This window comes from Lonchura striata, chromosome Z, assembly GCF_046129695.1.
Source record: "Lonchura striata isolate bLonStr1 chromosome Z, bLonStr1.mat, whole genome shotgun sequence".
Classification (NCBI taxonomy): Eukaryota; Metazoa; Chordata; class Aves; order Passeriformes; family Estrildidae; genus Lonchura; species Lonchura striata.
The window spans coordinates 11,868,598-11,887,322 of NC_134642.1; the positions used below are offsets into that span (position 1 = coordinate 11,868,598).

The following is an 18,725-nucleotide window of genomic DNA, read 5'->3' on the forward strand; positions in this document are numbered from 1 at the left end:
CCTTGAAGATTGCAGTGAAAGACAGAGGAGGAAGATCCAGCTGGGGAAACTATACTACACTAGTCCTCCTATCAGCCTGTGTCTGTAGGGCAACCCATAGTGTAGACACTGGACTCAGCTTTGCCTGAATTCCAGCATGGAGAGGTAGCAAAGATTCTGCTGGTTGACTAAACTTCTGCAGTTGACAGAACCAAGCTTGCATATGCTGTTGCTGCATCATCTTTCTTCAGTGTTGTACATTGGATCTCGGGGATACCTGCTGAGCCATTGTCCTCTTTCTACCTTTGAACCACATTCAGCATTCTCTTTTCTAATTTTGTGGCAAGTATAGTGGTGCAAGACTTTGAGGCTTGGAGAGGAACAGCAACCATCATCTTGCTCATGTGTTCCTTCATTTTGCTGCTATATATTAGGCCTTGTAAAGAAGAGTTGGTATTTTCCCAGTAGCCTACTGTGTTCTCTAATGGTTTTTGGCAGTTGATAAGTAAGCAGGTTTCCTAGGATCTAATTGAGAGTGTAGAGAAAAGTTTATCCATCAACATTAGTTGTACAAGTTTTTATTTTCTGTTTAATTAAACATCATCCTCTTCATTGCAGGCTAGAGGATTAAGGTAACTACAGTCCTGCTTCTTACTGGCACAGGTTTAAAGATGTTAATCAGAACAGGGAAGAAGGATTTAGGAGTATTGTAAACTTATTTGCATTTACTTATCTAGCACCTCTTTCTAACTGGTTCTAAAAGCCTGGAAACCTTTAGCCCCTAAAACAGGTAAGTCACTGAAAAATGCAGTATCCCTACAGACAGATAAGGTTTGCATAACAGTGACAAGCTTAAGTATTCTGTCAGTTCTGCTTTGGGAAAGAAACATCACTTCCTTGCTGTAAAACAGTTGTATCTGTCTAGACTATACCCTTCCCTGAAGGAAACTTTTCCACTAGAACAAGTAGCAAGCCTCCAAGCTCCTACTGGCAAAAGTTGTAGAGTATGTACCAAATTAGATGGTTACTGTACTCTGTAAGAGTGGGCTTGAAGTGTGAGATGCTGAGGCCTGTGCAGCAGGCCTCAGCCAGAGCTGACTTATGAGATGAATCCTATGACTAACTGGTATTGTTTAGCTAAAAACAAAACACTGAGATGCTTATGCTAGCTGTTTATCACCAAACTGGCTGCTTTAGAAATTTTCACATCTTGTCCAGTTCTCTGCAATATATGTATCATTTTAAGGAACTTTCCCACCAGGCATTAATAGAGGCTTGTTTGTAGGGTATTTTAGGAAAAACCCTCCCAGTCAAGACCTGGCCTCAGGCCATGCTCTGCCCCCAGTTGGGAGGGAAGTAGACCATCAGTATGTAGTTTCTTCTGCACTAAAAATCAAGTTACTTTAACTTGTTGATTTGGGCCTATTTAGGCTGATTTGGCTGGATCCTCTTTCAGGGTGAATTTGGAGACCTCATTTAGGAGTGGATGCACAAAGTAGAATTTTACCAATTGCTAGGAAGGGTTCTTCAGGTCCTCACTGCAAAATGGGGTTCCCCAGCAATTTCTTACTCTGGATGATGGTAAAGTATTTAGACAATTGGTGTTTTATCTTTCTAAATCACTGTCCTTTCTCTTGTGTAGGAGTGATGAGGTGCATTGTCTTGCTTATTTTTCTATGTTGCTAAAGCTGAGCAAATAGTACGCTTATTGTTTTATTGAATGCATCATTTTACTTTTGTGCTGCCTTAATACTCATAGTAAAATAAGACCATTCTTTCCATTGGTATTGGTATTCTTTAAATTGCCTCATCAATTGGCAAAACTAAGTGAGAGGATATTTTGTGACCAAGACTATTGTCTTTAATGCATGTATGCCACAACAGATGCTCACAAAGTGCTATTTTTTATATAATACAAGTTCAGGAGCTGTTTCCCTCCACATCCCGTGCAGCAATTTCAACTGTGCTCTGTATGTACATTTGGGTCCTGTTCTATACCATGGAACAGGTATAGAACTTACTATGAGTAAGTCTTGTTTTCAGTTGAGTTCAGCTGAATTGTTTCCATTGAATGGAGCTGAGTGAAGCTACCTGTGTCAGGGACTAAAACTGCCTTGCTCTTAGTGATGGTGTGCACAGATAAAATGTACGTGCATCACAGAGTAAGGTAACATTAGAGAAAGGATCAGCACAACATTTTTTTTTCTTAATTTCAGGCTTTTAGTTGGTTTGATTTGACTTTTGTGACTGGTCAGAACTCTGGAAGAAATATTTGGGACTTATGGTGAATATAATATGCAGTCAGAGAATTAGTCATCTAAATACTGTTTAATTTGTGACTTGATTAGTTTGTAAGCTTTATATCATGTTAATCATGCTTCAGCATTGACAGTTTGTCTCTAATCACACTAACTCACTGGATATGCAGCTGCTGCAATCTGTTTAGCTTGTGTTCAGAACCACAACAATCAAGCATGGTTTGTCTGGAGCATGCAACATGCATGCTTACATAAAACTCAGTTGTACCCCTGAGCAAACAGGAACATAATGTAAATGCCTTGAGACATTTCTTCTGTCTTTTTATTATGAGTTACTGCTGTTTCTTCCTCTCTGCAAAGGTGATGGCTTTTACCTCGAGACTTGATGGAATTTGAGTGATTTCTATGCATTGTACTGATATTGTTTAAATTGAACAAGAATGTTTTTTCTTCTTCCACTTTATTGCCACGATAAATGTAGCAAAATACACTGTATGAGCACACCATACAGAAAGGTGCTCTCTGTTTTAAACACAACAGATTTCCTTTTCTTGTAGATGCCAGGATTACTTGTGGTGCTATGGAGAACAAGGACTGCTAACTATCCCATCCTTCTCTGTCTCCGTAATTCTTGATCAATGCCAATGCTGATCAAAGAAGCCTTCTTGTTTTGGCAAAGAAACTTCAGAGTTGAATTGTTACATACAGTTACTGTTTTGCATTTTTGGTATTTTTCTATACATGGTGTGGCCTTGATGTGCTCCAGGCAGCACTGCCAATTCTTTCTTTTTACCAGTCATTCTTGGCTCTTGTTATTGTTCTTGTTCTCTTGTCTTACTGCCTGTGCACTGCTCATTGAGCCATTTCTTCTGGTGCACAAGTGTTTATGCTCCAGTGTAATGGTTCTTTTACAGAGCAGTTTCACCTGCAGCCTTTTAATACTGCAAGAGAAGGAAGGGGTCATTACAAAAGAGGCTATCGTTGGGCCTGTTTTTCTTTTAATCCCTTTTCTCCCCCTTGCATTTTCTACTTGGATACATCAGTTTTGTCTCTGAGTTAAGATACTCTCTCCACAAGCCTGTAATAAAATTACAGGATAAACCACTGGTCTGCATATGGTTTATCAAGTTGAGACAGAAAAACTTCTCAGGTAACTAAATGGAGTGATTTGAACACTTTTGGCAGGCTGTATTTTGACATAAACCTTGCTGGTACCGTGTAGTCTTGAGTGGCTCTGCAAAAGACATCACAGCTGCAGTCTCTTTTGGCTCCAAAACAGCACTGCCTAGGAAAACCTTCTGTTGATTGTAATCTTGCAGAAGACCTTCTGGGAATTAGACTGACTTCTCCTGTAGCCCACCACTACCAGGAAGATTCCTGAAGCAGCTCTGGTCTTGCTAGTGAGAGAAATCTATTTGGCAAAACTTTTTTCATCACATAACGTGAATTTCTCATTTTCAGATATTCCTAAGTAGGGCTTTGATGCTACGTGAACTAGACTCATCATTTTTGTGTTCCATTCTAGTGTTTCCAATATTTTTTTTTCTTTGCTAGCACTTATTCAGAAAATTTCTACTTATTTCTTTTAAAACTAATTTCAAATAAATGGACAGGCTGCAGGGAAGGGTTCTGTCCTTCCAAAGTATCAAATCTAAGGGCTGCAGGTCATGCACAAGGATTTTTTGAGGGTATTGCTGTGTGGACAGGACAGAGGCCATTAGCATTTTAACTATTTATTCTTGTTCTGCCAGCTCAAATTGTGTCCAGAAAGCTTCATAGTAAATGAATACTGTGATATGAGCAGAATGATCTGCAGAGATGAAGAAGGAGATCAGGCACTTTACTCTTAATCAGAATGCATTTCTGCTGTGTAGTTTATTGCCTACCACGTAAGATCTGTTCTTTGGCAGTGATAGTTACACTAAGCCCATTTACACAACAGGTATGTGTCAAAGCTATGTGCTTTGATTTGGGGAAATCTCCACTTTGGGCCAAGGTGGTAGGCAGGTACTCTCAAAGAATACTTACGCTGTCCTGCATGGACTTGTCATCTGTGATTTTTTTTTTTTTTTTAAGAAAGATTCACTGTCAAAATTAACAGATAATTAATAGTTATTGCAGTATGCCAGTCCTGAAGAAGTCTGCTACTGAGTTGACAAATGTAAAACTGTCCTTTTCTTGCTACTCAAAATTTACCTGTAGGTTCAGGAAGTTCCTTTGGTGTTCCCACATCAGCATCCCGAAGTAGTCAACAATCCAGGAAGTGCAACCATGTTTTCATCTTTATATATGATAGCAGAAAGTGATTTTAGTCTGTTAGACTTAATTGCAGGAGCTGAATTTCTGATTTATGATCAGCTCAGTTTTTCCTGCTGCTTTAATAAGACCCTTTATATTAACCTTATCTGGCAATTCAAATCAGTCTTCCCTTCTTCGTCTATCACTCATCAAGTCCAGTAAGAGTTAGTGCCTCCCAGTCATCACCAGACTCCCTGCTGCTGCCTGGTTACCTAAGTGTCTGAAATGTGAAATATGCTGGGGTACACTGCAGTCTCCTGCAGCACACTGTTTCCTCAGCATCACCTAAGTTAAACAGCCATGTCACTAGTTTCTAAGGTAAAGATATTAGTTATGATTGAAAATCTGAGATGTCATGTAATGAAATTCTGAATAGCAAGTGATGTACTGCATCCAGTGGCAGGGGGCTTAGGAAGATTAACATTTGTAAGTGGCATTTCATGGCATTGTGCTAAAAAGGGGCAATGAAGAGCATGCAAATGCAGCACTGGGGAGTTCACTGTGAACCTCTGTAATGCCACACTTCTGTGTTTCCCTTACAAAAATTATCTTCCTCAGAAAGGTGTAATTGATGCATTTCCTTAATAGACAATGCAGACCTTAATCCATTCTAAATTAACACTGGAGTGGAAAAACAATTAAGCAACCAGTTTATTAAGCTATCATTCTCAAAAAACCAAGGTTTTAAAATAAATTTTGCCTGGAAATACAAGCCTTGTTGTTTTTTTAAAAACTAAACTCTTCAAATGCTATGCAGTACTTTCTTTCAAGTCCAGCAAGTTTCATTTGATCAGAATCTAACAAATTTGAATACTTAAATGCGTGGATAATTTTTTAGAAATCAATAACTGCTACCAGCCAGAAAATACTTTGTGTGAATCACAAAACACTAATAAAGACACAGAGGAAGATACCACCATTTAGCATTATGACCAACCCATTGTTCTGAAAGGGGCAGTTACATTTGTGTGTCAGGCCCCACATGCACTGATTGTCTGTTCTGGTTTGAAAGCAAAACCAGTGAGAGCCTTCAAGTCAGAAATACAATTTATTAGAAAAAGGGGAAAGAAAGAAAATACATTCAGCGGCAGATGTGATTCTGTCAGAGCAGTGATCCTTTAGAAGGGTGTAGTCTTCCTCTGAAGGTCCAGTCGAAAGACCCAGCTTTTCCTTTTGGGAACCAGTGGAAAGGTTGAGTCTGGTGTCCCAAAAACCCAGATTATATCCAGTTAGGAATGCTTGGCTCCTCCCTCTGGGCAGAGCATCTCACAATGGGGTGTTGCAGTTCTTAACAGTCAGGCAGTGACATTCAGTAGCCCATTATCAGTAGATGTCTCCTGGAGGGAGAATTGTTTGTGAAAGAGATAAGGAAAACTGATACCCATCAGTTTTTGAATATCATTTAGTGTCTTAACAGAAGACAACTGCCATACAGATGGCAAATGGAATACATTTTGTCTTGCATCTGGGACATAGTCTCTGATCACTCCCTCTCAGTGATTTATAGTTGCAGGATGCTCTTGCCTTGCACTGGCAGATCCTTGGGTTGCTGTGGTGTTTGCCTGCTGTGCCTGCCCAGCCTCCACACACAGTCATAAGGGTGATCATCCACAGCACTAAAAAGGGCTGGGATAATCCAACTTTCTTCTTTTCAGGCCCACAGCTTGGGCATACTATGCTGTTCCAGCTGCTCCTAGCATGATTCCTAGGGTATGCTGGCCAGTGGAAACCCTTGGCTACCTACAAGAATGTGAGATGTGGTCCATAATCCAGATCCTGGTGCACACTTAGGAACAAATAGAGAAAGCTGTGACTTTATTATGGTCTTTAGCCACCTAGACTGCATGACATAGATGGTCTTGCAATGACACACATGTAAAACTACAGGTGGTTAAGTACGGTGCTTCTACTGTCTGATCACACCTGTGCACAGTGCTTCCCTATACTGGAGTATCTTTTCCACAGGAAATAACTGTAGCAAGCAAGTAATGTCATTGGCTGGATCAGAACTCTGTTGTGGTTCCCAGAACCTGTGCACATATGTAGATGCCACCACACACCCGAGCCCAGGCTTGCTCTCTGTTATTCCAGCGTGGTGACTGAGAAGTGGGGAACTGCCCTGGATGGGGTGGAGCCCAGGCAGAACTTTAGGGCTATCAAAGCTCTAAACAGAGAAGCAGTGCTCCTAAGCAGTGGGGACGGACTAGGCAAAGCAGAAAGAGGAGTCTCTCAGGCTGTGAAGTACCAATGCACTTCAACAAGATCAGAGGGACCAGGACAAGGAATGTCCCTGAGCACCTCTGTCCATGGGATTTTAAAGCATAGCAAAATGGGCTGTACACAAAATGAGTACCGACAGGGAAATACCAGAGGTGGAGTTTTGGGGTAACAACTAATCAGGATAGGGGGAGGAGAGAGGTCTTGGTTGGGGATTGGCCTGGGGAATGAACGGCAGGGAATGTTCTAGAACAAGGGACAGGTTTGCCTTGACAGGCAGGGAAGAGTCTGGAACAAGGGGAGGGGACACCTTGAGGGACAGCTGGAAGGGAGGGCACAACTTCGGGAGAAACCAACTAGGGGAAGACATGGGGGATAACAGAACAGACCATTAACAATCAACTTAATAAAATCAACATAAAACACAAACCACAACACACAGACATTTCTTTTCCTTCCCATAACCATGTTTTTGTCTGGTTTCTTAACTACTAGGCTCAAGCAAAATACACATTTTCTCAAAAAGCAATTTTAAGCCTTTTTTGTTTTAACAGGCATCCAAACTCTAAATTTACAGAAGTCACCACCACAACATGTAACAATATGGTTTTGTTTTCTTTCTGCTTGCATACACATTTGGAAAAAAAATGCCATATTTAATTTCACCTGAAAAACAGCCAAGTGGTGTATTTCTTCTTCTCATTGGATGTAAACATTTTGTGCTCTTCATTTTGCCAATTGACACAAACTAAAACTGTTTAATTACTGAGAAAAACTGAAAATACATAACATTGAAAGCATCATTCTGAGTTGTAGCCTTCTTTCAGAAGATGAGAACAATGCAATTCCTAATGTCCTTATCCTAAATACACTGAGCTGGTTCATACTGAGGATGCAGAGTCTTTGAGCGTTCCTGGTAAGTTATGATTTCCCTGTGCTATGCCAAAAAGCTTTCTGCTTCACCACAAACGTCTTTTGAGTTCTCTGCAGAGGCAGTGCATTCTTCTTACAGTGAAGGAATATGGTGAGAACCTCTGCTTCTGTAACAACAGCCCATGTAGCAATGAGTGGGGCAAAAGTAAAGCGGATATGTGTAAAGCTGCAACAAATGCTGGTGAAAGTGCAAGTGGTTGGCATCTGAGGGTAGTAACACCTGTCCCAGTGACCTGAGCAAAGCTGATGTGTGGGAGGTCACCAGTATGTCTAAAAATGGGTTGGCTATCTTGTGGGCCACCTAAAAGTGACATGCTTCAAGGGTTTCAGGTTCTGCTGCTCTGCCTGTGCACATTCTGGTGAGGAGAATTGTTTGCTGTGTTATAAATGGGGTCCCATATGTCCAATTTCATAAACCACAAGATTAAAATTGATCACTAATTTTTAATTGAGGTCTAAAAGAATAATACAATAAAATATAATTAAGTAGTTACAAAGAGTTATTTGGCAGTGGCTCAGATAAAGCATAAGCAAAACCAACCACTGTACAGGGAGGGCTTCCCACCCTGCCTCCTGTACAAAGTGCAAAAGAATCCAAGCACAACTTTTATATTGTATACTAATACATAATCATCAATAGTTCCCGTAAATTTCCTCCCATTTTCAATTATTGACATCTATGTCACTAAACTGCTCAGCACATGTGCCTCTTGTTGTTAAGGGGTCTTACTGGCTCTTTGGTGGTCTTGCCAGAGGAAGGCTTGCCATCTTCCTCGCTGAATGACCTGGCAGGTTGCACATTCACACTGAGCTTGATGTCATATAACTAAGCATTATGCTCCAATTGAGCCTTATTATTTCATACATAAGATCACTATATTAGGTTCCCTATCTGGAATAGTCCAAATTTTATTAATATGCAAGATCAATCCTGCTCTGGGAGTTGTCTTTTAATTTCAGTTGATGCTAGTTTTGGTTTGGGAGTCAGTTCCTAACTTCCTCCATTCCCAAGGCCGAATCCAACTCCTGCATTCTGCTTCCCACATGGTTTCTTGAATAAACTCATCTGCTTCATAACACTAATCACATATACTTTTCCAATTATTTTCCCAAATTATCGATATAATTACAACTTATTCAGCATGAGTCACATCCATTTATCACAGCTCCCAGGGCACAACTGGCTTTTAACCAGGGGTTTTCCTGAGAATTGCCCCATGGTTACTACTTCTAATCCAGTGCTTTCCTTCCTTCTTGGATCCCCGGCCCCTAAATAGAGATCAGAGTTTTAAATCAGTTCTTGGGTATTCCTTGCCTGTCTTTTGTCCTGTGGGGACACTCCATGCCTCCCTTCTTCCTGACTTACTAGAACTCTGAAAGTCCGTGTGCATAAAATTCCCCATACAAAGCAAGACCAAAGCATCTTGCCTTTCCCTAGTGATGTAGTGAATTCTCTGTCATTTGAAAGCCCTAAATCAGAATTAGCATCTCTTCAAAGAGGCCCCCTGCCAAAAGGAAGATTTTGAGGCAGGAATTATTACTGGTTGAAATTTCTGCCCAGTAAATCAGATCAGCCTTCTCTGATTTTAGAATGTGTATTTGATAGATAAACCTTATTCTAAATGCACTGATAGTTTGAGAGTGACAGTTCTTTCCATGTAGTAATATTTGCACACTGCTTTGCTATTAGTCTGCATAAAGTTTGCCAGCAACACAGCAGGGAAGTTCAAGCCTTTATGGTGATGAATTTTTACTGAAAAAGCCAAGGCACACATCCCAGAGCTCTAGGGTGCTCTAACTTATTGGAAAGCCATTACAGAGCTTTGCTGTTTTCTTCAGTGCAGAGGCTGGGTTTGTTCATTAACAGCACTGGCTGACATTAACAGATCTGCACAGAGCAGTGATTTAATGGTGCTCCCCATGCAGTGAATGCTTGTTGCTATTGCAGACATGCTCAGATTCTCCTTCATGTCCTGAGTTGATTTTGCAGATGTGGAAATTAAGCAAAGCCTAAGACAGCTTCTTGCAATTGTATAAGAAATCTGGAACAGAAATAGAAGACAATTGCAGTTTTGCTGAGTTTTTGCTATTCTCTGATCCTTGTGTTCCCATGTCTTAACCACATTCCTTGGGAAACTGACTCTGTTTCAAAATTAAACACACCAGTGGTTTTCCACTGCCCGTTGGCTGGTTATGCTGCTTTCCTGAGCTGCTCAATTCTTGAGTCTATCTCTGCAGCTTCTGGGGAAAGGAGCTACAAATCAAAGGTGTGCTGAGTCTCCAGCCCCAGTCCTGGCTTGAGGAGTCCTCACCTGATGTTGGGACTTACGCTGCTGCTACAAAGCACAAACATCGGCCACATCAGTGCCTGGACTGTGCTGGGGTCCTCTCAGATGCCCACAAACTGGTGTCCTTTGCAGTTTAATCACCATCTGGTTGACAGAATTAATCTTGTAAGTGTGGTAAATACCTAGTCTCTGTATATGCAGCAGTATATGCAGTTTTTGGAGCACCATTAAAAATAAAGTGCATATCTGGTTTTTATTAACTGTACTGCTATGGTAACTGGTCTCTTCAGTCCCTAGTATAACACCAAATTATGTAATGCTGATTCATCATATGATCCATTTCCTGAAGCATCAACTCCGTTTGTTTGCTTACGTGTGGAAAGAGGAAGGGGTTTTACATCCTGCAATCCATCCCAGTTTCCTTGGTAAGTGTTGCTACATTATCTACACATACATACTCCTATTCAGGATAATAGCTTTTAGTTGCACTGAATTCATAAACTAAGAGCAGTTAGGACTATAAATAGAGTTTAAAATAGTTATATTAAATATTACAGCATGCACAAACACACATACATACACACACACATAAAGAAGGACACAAAGCAGTCAAGACCGGGGTCTTTCCAGAGTCCTTAATTTTCCACTTTTCATAGCTTTGCAGTAGTAATTCCTATCTGTGTGGAAAATTCGTGTTGCTACAGGTTAGTGACCACAAAGGAGACAGAGGAGTTCTGTGAAAGTACAGATTTCCCCATCCATCTATGTGAAAAATACAGATTAAATGACTGGCTCTTCACAAATATTAAATTGAATACTATACGTATTATGGTGGGTTATTTTATAATACTGTATTAATCCTTTTTAAGTAGTGTGTTAAATACAGTTTTAGGTTACAACATAATGTTAAAATAGAAACTATGTGATGTAAGATTATTTTTTATTAGCTCAAGAAAGGGATAAGATAATCAAGAAACTCTTCACACAGAGATAACAGCGACAGGACACAAAACGAGTTACAGCCTCCTTATCAGAAAAGACAGTCTTCCACCTTCTCTTTGTCTTTATGGAACCACCAGGATTAAGGGGAAGAAGTTGACAAAACCCAGAAAAAATCTTAATTTGCAAGGAATTTATGCATAATGTATGAGATATATGAATATGCATCAGTCTATTCTTTTGAGGTTTATTCCTTTGTTCACAAGGCATGTTTTTGGCAGCATAGTGCCCAAAAACATCCAGACATCTGTAATTCTTTGCTTTTTATTGTCTCATAGTGTCCTAATCCTCATGGTCCAAAATTTTATTACTCTAATTTTATTACTATTTTTATAAGTATTTTATTACTAATAAACTTTTAACATTTTTAAAAAGCGTTTTTCACAATCTACAACATATCTCCTTAATATGTAGCCCTCCTTTAGAACATAAATGATCATTAAAATTAGTTTTAAGTCTGCCCTAGGCAGAGAAGATAATATTCATCCCTCTATCAAGTCTTTGTTCTTCTTCACAAAGTTCAGTAGTTTAGCACGTCCTTGGCTGAGCAGCTGTCTGCATCAATTAGCAAAGCTTTCTAAAGTTAATGGGTTCTCTCGTTATTGTCTTATCAATCTCTGGCCTTATCTACAAGCAGTGTGTTTGTAAAGACACATTGATATGATACGATGACGCCTGTCGTATCCGAATTTGGTTTTGCAGTTCCTGTCATCACACGGGAAGCTGAGAAATCCTTGGCTACTGCCTAGTACTGCCCATGATTCTTAGCGACTGAAGCTGCAGAAAGTATTTTGGAAACATCGAGAAAAGGTCTCAGCTCCTGCTAGGAAAGCACGGTCTCGCAGCTGTCCTTGGAACAAACATGGATTTCCACGCAGGAACGGGCGTGGGTGCCGGCCGTGCGATGCGCCACAGCAGCTTGCACCGGGGTCGGTGCACTGCCGCGTTAAACTTCAATTTGATGCCCGGCCTCTTCACACCCACGTTTAAATGCCCTATTGACTCAATTCATTCAATCCCAGCGACTCAAAACCAGGTGTTTTAGTGAGTATATGAGCAGGCAGGTGGTCTCGGCAGTGTCCTTGCGGCCGGACCCACCCTGCGCACCGCGGCAGCGCAGCGCACACGCGGCTGACGACAGCGGAAGCCGGCTGGCGGGCCGGCAGCGGGGCAGGGGCGGTGCGCTCCGCCCCGCCCTGCCCATCCCAGCACATCGCAGCCCTGCGCGCTCCCGCATGCGGGGGCAGCGGGGGAGCCGCCTCGGCCAGCGCCGCCAGCATGTCCGCCCGCTGCGCCGGCCAGGTAGGGCCGGGGAGCGCGGCAGGTGTGGGGCGGACATCCCGGGCTTTCCGCGGGGGACAGCAGGGTTCCGGGGTCGCGGGGAGCCGGGGCGATGGGCGCTCTCCGCGGCGGCGGGGCCGGGGAGGGCAGGGGCCGTCCGTGCGGCCGCGGCTCTGCGGGCTGCGGTCCGGCTCGCCGGGCTCCCCGCCGGGCTCCCCGCCGGGCTCCCCGCCGGGCTCCCCGCCGGGCTCCCCGCCGGGCTCCCCGCCGGGCTCCCCGCCGGGCTCCCCGCCGGGCTCCCCGCCGGGCTCCCCGCCGGGCTCCCCGCCGGGCTCCCCGCCGGGCTCCCCGCCGGGCTCCCCGCCGGGCTCCCCGCCGGGCTCCCCGCCGGGCTCCCCGGGCCGTCGGCGTGGTGGAGGAAAAGCAGCCCTCGCAGCGAGGCAGGGTGCTTGTGCAGCTCTGCGAGTGGTGTTGCTGCCAGGTCCCCGGGTGGATCCCGCTGGTGTTTCGGGCTGGGCGCAGCTGTCCCCGGGTGCGTGCGGACAGCGGGAGCCGCTCCGCTCCGGCAGCGCCGTGCGGGCATGGAGAGGCCTCCGCAGAGCCCTGCGCCGCCAGGAGCGGGTCCCAAAGGGCAGCCGGTCCCGTCAGCTGCTGCAGGAGGCGGCTGGGTGGTAGCCACGGCTGCAGGTGGTGGGGAGATGACACCACATGGTGTAAGAATTCATAATAAGAATTTAGCTAATCTCATAGCCCCTGCCTATCAGTCCTCAGACCCTTTCACAAACTTCTTTAAATTCGGCTTGTGGAAGGTTTCGGTATATTCAGGTGATGGCAGAGGAGGTGAGAGTAAGTGGTGATGGAGGGCAGTGCAGGACCTACACTGTTCAGTATTCATGGGGTGAGAATTGAGAACTCCTCATCTTAACCATGGTGCACTTGTTTTCTTACTTAAATCAATTCCATAGATGAAGGATCATGACTTGGAGGAGATAGGCAGTAATGAGGCCCTTTCCAGAGGCCCTTTTCCCAGCCTTTCCTTGGTTCCACTGAAGGGAAGGACTTCTGTTCCTAATAGTCTCTGGTGTGATGTTAGACATCTTCTCCCCACACTTTATTTTGTGATTTATTTTCATAAATCTCTGTTTCTTCAATAGAAACAATTTATTACTTCTGTCTACAGCAAACTAGCCAGTGAGCTTATTCTTGTTGTTTTATATATTTAAGTACCTTATGGCCCTAATTCTATTGATATTTCTTTTCCTTTGCTCATTCTGCCCACCCTTAGAATCTGATTATTCTCTTGCTCTTTTATGAACCACTTGGGGAAAAATGTTGCATCTTTCCTGCAGTTTGAAATCCTGGGGTAGATTTGGTCTTTTGTCTGTGGTTCTTTAAATCTTTAGTGGGACTCTTGCTTGCCTTCTGAGAGCTCCTCTGAGGCTCTGAGGCTCCCCACACAGTCCTGTGGACCTGTGGGACATCAGTAACTATATTTGCTAATACACTTCTTAATGCAGGGGCCTCCCTGACTGCTGCTTCCTAACCATTTTGGCAGCCTGTGAAACAAGGTGTGGAGCAGCTCAACTGAGTGCAGTTAGAAGGTGCTGTTACTACAGTGGCTCAGTGCTTTTTTTTTTTTTTTTTTTTTTTTGGTGTAGCTCCTGCAGAAGTAACTTAAATTACCAAGAGGATGAAACTGTTGTGATGCTCGGTGGTGAATGGCATGGCTTTAGTGTGACCAGCCTTTGAGACATTCCTAAAGCCTCTGTCCCTACCCTGTGTATAATGTGTTTCACTATCAGGCAATCCCTGATAGTAATGTCTTTCATTGACACCGATGTGTCACTTTAGAATTTATAAATAAACTGAACTTAGTGTTGTTGAAGATGAAGCGACAGCCCTAATGTGGATGTAGTCATACTGCCAGAAATCTCTGGGGAGATTTATTCTGCTGGCTCAAGCACTACTTTTGATGTCAGACTTACCTGTGCTAATTAGGACATATTGCTGGAGTTACACCAGCAGACATAGTGTGGATAACGTTTTTATACACTATGATAATAAACAGCATGAAGCACATTTCAATAGCATGCAGTGTCACATTTTTAAAATAAAACATGGTCTTTGCCTTTTTTATTTCAGTTATTTCAACCTTGATGAGGGCATGTTTGTATAACTTGTGTGATAAATACACAAAAAAACTAGCTGGGATATAAGTTTTTCATTCTGTCTCATCCAAGCTTCCTCAGGCATTTTGTGGGTACTGTTAATCAAGCTGAAAAGTCAAGAAGGAATTTGGCCCCTCCTTCAGTGTTTCCCTGAAGATGACGTTAACATTATGTCCAGAAAGAGAGATTAAGTGCTCAAGGAAAGATAAAACTTTTACAAGAGTGATACAAAACAACTTCCATGTAAGGTCCCTGATTTTTTCCTAAAATATAGTAGTTTAATGTGATTGATGTCCTGTAGCGTGAGGATATTTTTGTGGTAAGTATTTTTGCCTTGTTGATACTCTATGCATGCCTGTCTGTGTATCTGTTTTCCTAGAGCTGAGAACTTTGGTATTGCCTTTCTGAGCTATTTAAGTGGAATTATTTGTGTGTAATTGCCATTTGTCTGCAGCTGTTACCAAAATTTTATTGTTAGTTAACATGACAATTAATTTTCACTCTAAAAAAAATCCCTGCCGGGAAGTAGATGATAAGTGATTGGTACTTTTTTGAGTCAAACCATGCTAAATGTCTAGTTGATGGTGCCTGTCAGAATGAATGCATCCAGGTTTTGCAGCCCAGATTCCTGTTGTTACAGGATATAGCAGCAAGCTGCCAAACTGCAGTGTGTTTTGGTTATGCTGATTTTGCATTTGCAAAATTATTTTAAATTATCTTAATGGACATTAATGTGTGACCTGCATCTTTGCCAAGTAGACTGTGGAAACTTTCTTTGAAGGAATTTGGCCATTTTTAAACTTTAATTTCTGGAGTTGTTCTTTTTGTTGGGCAGTGTACAACCTTGCTTTGAAGACAGTTGTGATATTTAGATTTCTGAGCTCTAATAAACTTGCTAAATGTTTCTTCTTTTGCTTGTGTCTCGTTGATAGACCTATTTTTAGAATGCAGTGAGAATACAGTTTGGCTTGGGCCTTCACAATGCTTTTGATTACATAAAAACTCTGCTTAAATTGACAGGAAACAGGATCTTATATTTGGCTTTTCCTCACTAGTGATTCTCAAGAGAATAAAGTTGAGATCATGGTTAAAGAAAGCAGCTGTTGCGGAAAATCTTTATTACAATGAATATGTTTTTTCCAGAGTTAAATAAATGTAATTTAGATTGTTAACATTCATTTTTGGTGGATGGTATCTTGTAGCTGGGTTATTCAAGAAGATTAATTTTCCAGTTTGAACTGGTAGCTATTCAAGATTATGAAGCTCTTTCTGTATGTCTTTTAAATATTGAGAGATGTCCTTAATAGTGTTCTGCACTTAGATATCATATCGGGTAGTACACAAAAGATGTGCCACAAGTTAGAAGATCAAGTTTTTATTTTCTACCCAGAATTCTAAGTCTGATTTTTTTTTTTTTTTAAGGGAAAAAAAAAAAAAAGAGGGTAAAACCAGTGCTGCTATATTTTTAAGGTTGACCTTGGCACATCTTTTGACTTCTATTGACTCATAGCTTCTGGGGAAAGGAGAGACATTTCTGTGCACTCCAGGACTGCCTGTCTCTCTGCTGCTGCCTGTTTGCACCTGCAGATCGGGAAGGGGGCTTGCAGTCCTGTCCCCCATGGTGTCCTCTTTTCATTACATGGTGCAAAAGGGGTGGTTCTGTCATCTTCATCCAGATTTGTGTCCTCCGAGGTCACAGGAGCATTGCAGGACCTCTGTGTAGTGTGATCTACTGCCGTGCTGAGAGATGGTGCCGGTGGTGCTCCTGGCTTCACTCCATGTGGTGCTCCCAAAAATGCCATCTCTTGTTCTGCAGATGATCTTCCTAGGTTACAGGGGTTTGTTTAGTGTGTTTGACCTGAACATTTAGCTGCAGGTATTTCCATACCTCTGCCACTGCTGTTATTAATTGTGATAGAAGGTGAAACTAGCTGTCTGAGGTCAGGTGTAGGGTACTGCAGTGTACTCCAATATGTTAGAAAAAAAATCCTGGTGAAGGGCTATTTTCCCTGTTTGCAGAAACGTGGAGTTGTTGCTTTAAATAAATGGTTTCCTGAATAAGTGAATTAGCCTGATTTCCTCCAGCTTTGTCCATTGAGATTGGTATATCATACTGATTCCCTTTCTAATAAATACGAAGTTGCACTGCAGCCTTTTCCTTGCTTAGGGTTGGAGATCATTCTTTTCTCCACTAAAATTTTCCTATTTTCAAGGAAATTTTAAAAACTTATCTTGGAAATTTCATCTGCCTGCCATAGCAGGATAAAATATACTGCTGGATTCAAAAGTGATCAAAATGGGAAGGAAAAGTGAACAAAAGATGGGGAGATCCTGTAAGTGTTGTATCATTTTACATTGCATTTCTAGGTTGGAATCCTTTCTCTGTTACTCCACGTAAGAGGGAGAGGATGATCTTTCTCATTTCTGCCTGATTTCCAACTGCTCCCTGTTTTCTTAGACTTTTTCTCTTGCATCCCATGAGTTGGTTGTATTGTGGGCTTGAAGAAACACTTTAAATACCCATAGCTCTAGAGCTGTAGAGTGAAGGCAGTATAAGAGCAGGGCCTTCACTTTTAAAGCCAAGGGAATGTTTTTCTGTCAAAATATCTAAACTCTGCTGCTGGTTTAATTTTAGTTTTTGCGAGTGTGGGTGTTTCGGGATATGTTTTTCCCATTGCTGTAACTTTCATTGCAATGGAAGTACTTGCAGTTGTAGGTAAAAGACATTTTTAATTCAGGGATGAAGGTCTGACCTGTGGCTATGGTGGAAGCTGTAGGTCTTGTTGCAGCTAGGGACTGCTCTCATCTCAAACACATGCTGCAGTTGCATGATGTTCTCAAGTTAGCCATGTGAAGATGCTTGGACCTTAGGATGCTGCTTGTGTCCTTCTTAAGGACCCCAGTCAATGGTACTTCCATTTATTTCTCAACCAGTAGGGTGAAAGCCCTGATAGGTCTTAGCATTTTGAATGCCTGCCCTCCAAGATATTTAGGTTGCAGATGACCATTCTGTTGGTGGGATTTGACCTGCTGCCTTGTTCCAGTCATCCAGGAGATAAGCTTCAGCATCAGCGTGTTGCAGCTTGAGGGAGTGAAGCACTGAGCCACCCAGAGCCGAGGGGGACTGTAGGGTGTGCCTGTGATGGCATGTGGGGGTGGTGGCTCTGTCCCCATTTTGAAGGGAGACCTACACACCAGTGATCTCATCATCATTTTAATTAGTGGGAGCTACGCAGGAGCTAGTGTTTGCAGTTTAGTAATTGGATATTCTAGCAATTAAAGATGATGTGTGCTCAAGTACTTAAACACATAAATGTTAACAGTGTGAACACATAAAATTTTGCTCTTCTTTCTGCCCAGTAGCACTGATCCAAAATACATCAACCTGTAATCTCTGGTACTGAGTTTTTGCAGGAACTGTTCTTCATGTTTTCTCAAAAGACCTGTCTCAAGGGTTTTTCCTTTGGCTTATTACAGTCACTGACAAAACAGTGGTTCAGGAATACTTCTTCTATCAAGAAGGTGTAGGTGTTATATTTAAAAATGCTCATCAAGAAGCAGTGTCAGGATGTGAGCAGGCTCCACTTTGAACCTTCTGGTCAGGAAAAGTGTGTGAATGTGGTGACATTGATGTAAACTGAAGGATCTTTAGCAATGCTTTGAACAAGTAGGTTTTTTTTATTATAAAGGGATGAGCAAGAGTTAAGGCTTTGTCTCAGTTTATTGGCTTTTGTCTCTTTGTACAAAGTGTTAAAGTCTTTTTTTTTCTTTTTTTACTCCCCACTTTAAAGTCCTCTTGAACTCAGTGCTGAAACCATCTTTTAAAGACAGCATGTTTGTGAAGCAGCTCAAAGCTGTCTATTCATTCAAAAGCAAAGTCAATGCATATGAAAATTTCATTTTAACTGCTTCTTCACTCCAGTGATACATGGACTTAGGCAGTTACTGCCCTGCATTTTGTTCTCTGTACCTGGTGATGTACCATGTTATACCATGTGCCATCCTACCTCTAGAGTCCTGGTCTTGAGCATCAGCGCTAACCTGGAGAGAATCTGCACGCTGTATGAAGTGATAGCCCCAGTTGTGAGACTTTGCTGCTGCTCACTTCTCTTTCATTTTTCAGTTGCTCTGTTATTATCTCCTCTGCTATGAAAGTCTGAGAAGTGGCTGCAGCATGAGCTTAAACTACCTGCCGTGAAGTCTAAAATTATAAGAAAGGACGGCTGAATCTGTCACCCAGCAGAGGTTGCTCTCAGTGAAGAATGTCCAGGGATCAATGCAAAGAAGATTCAGGTCTGACTTGA

At 42.2% G+C, this 18,725-nt stretch overlaps 1 protein-coding gene across 1 annotated transcript in view; it reads left to right on the forward strand.

The window, feature by feature from the left end:
• Window positions 1-11,876: 11,876 nt before the first annotated feature.
• The window catches only part of SERINC5 (serine incorporator 5), a 41,979-nt gene continuing 35,130 nt past the window's right edge, over window positions 11,877-18,725 (forward strand). Inside the window, 3 exon segments of the mRNA XM_021531127.2 lie at window positions 11,877-11,956; window positions 11,958-12,018; window positions 12,020-12,274. Coding sequence (XP_021386802.2) covers window positions 11,877-11,956; window positions 11,958-12,018; window positions 12,020-12,274 — 396 coding nt within the window.